Raw genomic sequence first — 5369 nt, 5'->3', positions numbered from 1 at the left:
AATACAACACTTCTACTTCAATGTCACTATCAATCACTATTGAGTGTTTGTAATAACTTCTTACTGCGATCCAATGTGGATTTTGGTCAAAAGATGAGGCAGAAATATGTTGTTAGTAACATTCTAGAAGAATTTTATGTAGAAGATACACAGTTACAACTTCTGTAGGGTGTGAAGAAAAAGTAATGTAACTAGTAGTGTAACTAATTACTGTTGCCAGAAAGTAATAAGTAACAATATTACTTTTGAAAGGAGTAACTAGTAATGAGTAATATATTACATTCTTTGAGTAACTAGCCCAACACTGTTCAATAAGAGTAATTTTAATGTACCCATTACACCAGCAGTGCCGGTGAGCACTGTTTCGCGCTAAAATGTCGTGTTTTAGTTACGTAACGAAAAGGCGTGGTTATAAAAGGGGCGGGCTTTGTTGTGAAATCTCGTGTTGTGATTGGACAGAGCGGTCATACACGTTTACGTTTATCCATGATACGTCAGCATAAGAATTAAACACCCAACGCCAATGTATTGACGATGCACAGCTCTGATTGGACAAGTCGCTGTCAGTGGTCTTTTACGATTGGTTTACGTTCTGAGTTTTGTTAGTCCCTCCCCCAGAAGCTGGCAGGTTTTTCCAACGCCTCTCAGCGGTGCATCACGGAGGTTTGGAAGCGGGTGGGGAAGACGCGGGCAGCGACTGACCCTATTACACTAAATATTGTACTCAGGGTTGGTTTGCCCGGTCCGGTTTCCAACCTAATACCGTCGTACCTGCTCTCGCATTTCATCCCAGACCTGACATCCCCTCTAATGTCGGATTTCAAGCTTGGGATTGTTCGACTTGGCCGTGTGGCCGGGAAGGTGAGCTGAATCCTAGGGCTGCCATGTGCGACGCGAAGGGGAGGAGATCCGAGATCCGTGAGCTAAATGCTTGTGTTTAACAATTAAGTGTCAGATTTGTCCATTTTGATGTTATCGACTTTGGTCAAACAGGGATACATGTAATATAGGTATGTAGTTGTCGTCGAAACGGGTGGATTTTATAGTAAAATTGGTCAGCTCATCAGCCGAGTAGGTTTAGTCTCTTTTGAGCCGCCTACTTTTGCTGTGGTAGTGCCGCTAGCGTGGCTATAGCGCTGCTAGACGGCTGGGGCGAGAGTTCGCGTGTTAACTAACGTTAGGGAATTTAAAAGTTTTATTTTTCCGTTTACACTTTAAGAAGGTTTTAAGCACACGACTGTTGCGTTTTCTTGATCCATATCAGTAATGACACTGTCATCCAATATGGCTCAGAGAGCTCTGAAAATGCCTCAACCAGGAACCGTCCGCAGCATGACAACCGGCACGTTGGCTGTGATGAGGCTTAGCACTGTCCTTACACGGTTCATCTGTCAAACATTTATACAGTCACTTAATCTCAATCTCCTTGTAATGTATCGCTAAACCTTCTGCAAAATGCTGTCTTTTTATTAAACTTCACTATTTTGATCGGTTTCTTTGCGTCATCCTGAACAAATCCAAGCTGTTTCTGGGATGCCAGGCCGCTCATGCCATGACACTAGAGGGCAGCCGGTAAACAGATATCCAAAGGGGTTAAACAAAAGGAGCATGTGAGAAGTGGAGGCACAAACGAGATGCGTGCTATACAGTCTAATGATGCCCGTTTTATGTTGTCATAAGACGCAATAGAGCTCATGTTAATCGATGGTCATAGGTTATGTCTGGTCGGCTGACTTTGCACACGTGTTTCTCCTGTGATAATCGTGATAGTTTGCTTAGCCACTCTTCATTTGTTTTTATGCTCATTAAGTTCTGGAATCTGTAATGGCACGCATAACATATGAAATATTTACCCATATTGTTTTACAGACAGCTACCGATATACTTTTCATATAGATTAAAAAGGCGTTTTAAAATACCACGAATTAACTGTCCTAATTACCAGAAAGCGCGGTATTGAGTAATCATACGAGTAGGCATTGTTTCTCAGACAGTAGAGATGTCTGATTCGTAAACAGACTGCTCTTCAATGAATCTGCTGAACTGGTTTGCTAAACCTGTATGGGGTGCTTTTCCCAACAGCATCCTCGTCTAACTGTGGTCGCTAGTTCCGTCGTTTCCAACATAGTTCAACCATTCGGTGTTTCCCGAAACCATAGTTAAAACGAACATGCGCAAACAGCATCGAAAACTTTATTTTATTATATATACACACACACACACACGAACTTTTAATAATAGAAACCAATAGAACTAATAGAAAATTTGCCAAAAAGTATGGGAACCCTAAAAACGCATTATGTATAACTTAAGTCTTTAGTGAGGAAGAAAAAGGATATGTTTTTGGATTGTTGTCTTAATTCACTTAATCTGCATTTTAACACCGTTTTGTTTCTTTAGACAAAGTACACTTTGATTGATGAACAAGACATACCATTGGTGGAAAACTATGCCTTTGAGGTGAGAACTCATTTTGTAATTTTTTTTTTTAAGTTGAAAGTTTTTTGGGTGGGTGTTGAACCAACAACCTTCTGTGTTATGACCTTTTCAGGGTTTTCCTAGTAAATTTTTTTATTTTTTACTTTAACAACTACCCAAAGGATTCTTTTTGTTATGGTCACATGCTTTGAATACTATTATTTAGTCCTGTGAAATTGAATGCCTTCAATTTCTTGTCAATGTCTTTATTTTCAGGCGCGCATGGAAGTTGATGCAGATGGGAATGGGGCAAAAATCTTTGCTTATGCCTTTGACATCGGCAAGGGTAGATGGGCTGGTCGACCACTGCATGAGTTACTCTGGTGAGTGTACTGTTAGAGCCTATTGTAGTTCTAACTGCTTTTTCACTTTTTACGATCTTCAGATATTCGGGTCACAATTCGGGCCACTAGTGGAAGTCATAATTAACTTTTTTTATGAAGCCACCTTCTCACTGGGGGTGTAACGATACATCAATATGGAATGACTAATGATGCGATGTATCAAGGCAATGCATAAAGAAACCTATATTTAACATTTTTCAGGCCCCACAATCTATTTAATACTAATCGTGTCATGACATATTTTGAGGTATTTATAAATATATTGCTGGCTAAGAGAATCCATGTTAGATCATATAGTAAGGAAAATTCTCACCCATACAGACCTGCAATGTTTCTGCACCTTAGCGTCAAAAAAGAGCGTTTACCCTCCACCGTTTGAGCATTCTGTGTTCAGGCAACTCACCGACTAGTGAATTTTGAAAATATGTAGTTTTGCATATGTATAAACCTTGAAGAGGCTGTAAATAAGTAGACATCTGTATGTTTTAAGTAGTCACATTTTAGTGTACTTGTTGACAGGGAAAAACACAGAGGTGGAATTGCTCCAAGTTTCCAAGTAGTTCACATAAACTCAGTCACAGTGGACAACCGTCTAGACAACTTGCGTCTCGTTCCTGTGGGATGGAGTCCCAAACCAGAAGAACTGTCCAGCAAACAAAGGTAATTAAAAATCCATACATTTAGATTTAATGACGTACACATGAAAGAAACAAACAAAAATAGTGATCTACTGTACTCAACTTGTGTTGTGAGGTGTTTTCTAAATTATCCCTGTATAATGTCCTCTCTAGAGAGCAGTCGCTATACTGGCTGGCCATCCAGCAGGTTCCAGCAGACCCAGTGGAAGAGCAGTATATGGAGTTGAGTCGCACACGCTACTACAATGCCAATGGAGAGCTGGTGGAAGAGGAGGAATGCTCCTGCACCTACTACGAGTGTCACTACCCACCCTGCTCGCTCATTGAGAGGAGGGTCAGTATGGTGTAGAGAAAAGTCATTCTGTGGTCTTTTGTTGATTTAGTTTTTTTTTTAAAAACTGGTCATGTTCATACAAAATGTAAATTTACATAGTCAGTGGGTTGTAAGAACATCAGTCCTTTATAATTGAGCTGGTGTGTTTGCAGGTTGTTCACAGAGTTTAAAAATGCTGGATTGGACGTGAAAGAATGGAAGAGAACGCAACCACATAACCCTCACATAAGAATTTTAAAAAAAAAATGCAATGCTAAAATAGCACAAGAAGCATGTCAACAGGCAAATATGCTGGTGTATATGGATATGTTTATCTTTTTGTTGCACAGAATTATACACCATGTTCAGAGAAATTACACTCTTAATTAACTAATATTGATAGTATGTTTTTCAAACAGTTGTCACTTTAACATGTTCATTGTGTTTATCTCATGTATTTGAGTTGTGACAATTTTACTAGTGTCTCTGTCTTTGTGCCTTTCCAGCTGAGGGAGTTCAACATCTGCGGCCGATGCCAAGTGGCACGCTACTGCGGCTCACAGTGCCAACAGAGAGATTGGCCGGCCCATAAGAAGCAGTGCCGTGAGCGTAAACGGGTTCTGGCTCTGGAGTCTGAGCCCGAGCGATGATCCCCCTCAACCCCAGTTTGAAGAACGATGGTCACAGGGGTTGTGGGATGAGACTGAGTTGAAATGCAAAAACTGGCTGGTAGGACAGGGGACAATTTTGGTGGGTTGGATGGGCCTATTGGGGGACAAAACACTTCCCAGAACTTTCATATCTCCACAACTTGCCTATGGGGATTATGGGAAATGGAGTTTTTTTTTGTTGTTCAGAGGGAGGTCTTAAAGGCTCCACCTGCTGCTATGGATATGTGTTTAATGAAGAAAAACACCATGCCGTCATAACTCTTTCTCTGTGGAGTGCATATGAGTATTGACAGTCATGCGCTCGCTTGTTCCATCCGCCCTTCTGTCATGAAGTGTTAGCTGCCGAGGGACAAAACTGCTGTACAACTGATGAGATTGACTACGGACCTCTTCACTGTACTACCCTTCCTCCTCCTTTTCTCCCAGTTGGACTTCTTGTGCACATAACCTAGCACATAGTCACTCACCTGTCATACCTTCATCAAGTATAAAGCCAATAGCTGTGCAAAACCACACCACCAGTATTGTGTGTGCAATGCCATTATTGACTGAAGGACATGAATAAAGTGATTACATATTTTTCTTTCTTTCTTTTCTATATGGGATTTTTTTGGGGTTGCAGTGTTGGGGAATATGCCTTTGGGGTGGGGTGTCACCTTTCTGTCTACCTGTTTTTTAAATGCATTACAATACTATTTACCTTTCACACTTGTGTCATGTTTAGTTTCATTTACCATAACAAGCACTCAGTTAGAGGGATGTCCTGGGAAAAACTTGAAAACCCACATGGAAAGTTGATTCTGATTCTTATTGTCAACGTGTACTTGGATGTCTAAAATTGTCATTTGGGTCCCAGTCATTCAATGTTTAGTCTTCTTGTTTGTCTTAAAATCTTTGTCAAAGTGAGTTTAACACATGAATTTTG

General features: G+C 40.6%; 1 protein-coding gene across 1 annotated transcript; it reads left to right on the top strand.

Annotated features, from left to right (window-relative positions):
* The first annotated feature begins 548 nt into the window (after positions 1 to 548).
* LOC107730338 (zinc finger MYND domain-containing protein 19-like) lies at positions 549 to 5369 on the top strand. The gene is made up of 6 exons (XM_016541150.1): positions 549 to 861; positions 2401 to 2460; positions 2695 to 2801; positions 3342 to 3482; positions 3614 to 3794; positions 4280 to 5369. Exons 1-6 carry the CDS (start codon positions 811 to 813, stop codon positions 4421 to 4423), a joined length of 684 nt encoding a protein of 227 aa, XP_016396636.1. The 5' UTR covers positions 549 to 810; the 3' UTR covers positions 4424 to 5369.

Source organism: Sinocyclocheilus rhinocerous, unplaced genomic scaffold, assembly GCF_001515625.1.
Source record: "Sinocyclocheilus rhinocerous isolate Xijiao unplaced genomic scaffold, SAMN03320098_v1.1 scaffold127, whole genome shotgun sequence".
Taxonomy (NCBI): Eukaryota; Metazoa; Chordata; class Actinopteri; order Cypriniformes; family Cyprinidae; genus Sinocyclocheilus; species Sinocyclocheilus rhinocerous.
This window is presented reverse-complemented; position numbering and strand designations above follow the sequence as displayed.

What these genes read in the sequence shown, in the direction of transcription:
- LOC107730338 (XM_016541150.1), top strand. Translation starts at nt 811, where the DNA reads ATGTCGGATTTCAAGCTTGGGATTGTTCGACTTGGCCGTGTGGCCGGG. An exon ending in TTGGCCGTGTGGCCGGGAAG is followed by an intron (nt 862 to 2,400) that starts GTGAGCTGAATC and finishes TTGTTTCTTTAG; the next exon opens with ACAAAGTACACTTTGATTGA. An exon ending in GCTCGCTCATTGAGAGGAGG is followed by an intron (nt 3,795 to 4,279) that starts GTCAGTATGGTG and finishes GTGCCTTTCCAG; the next exon opens with CTGAGGGAGTTCAACATCTG.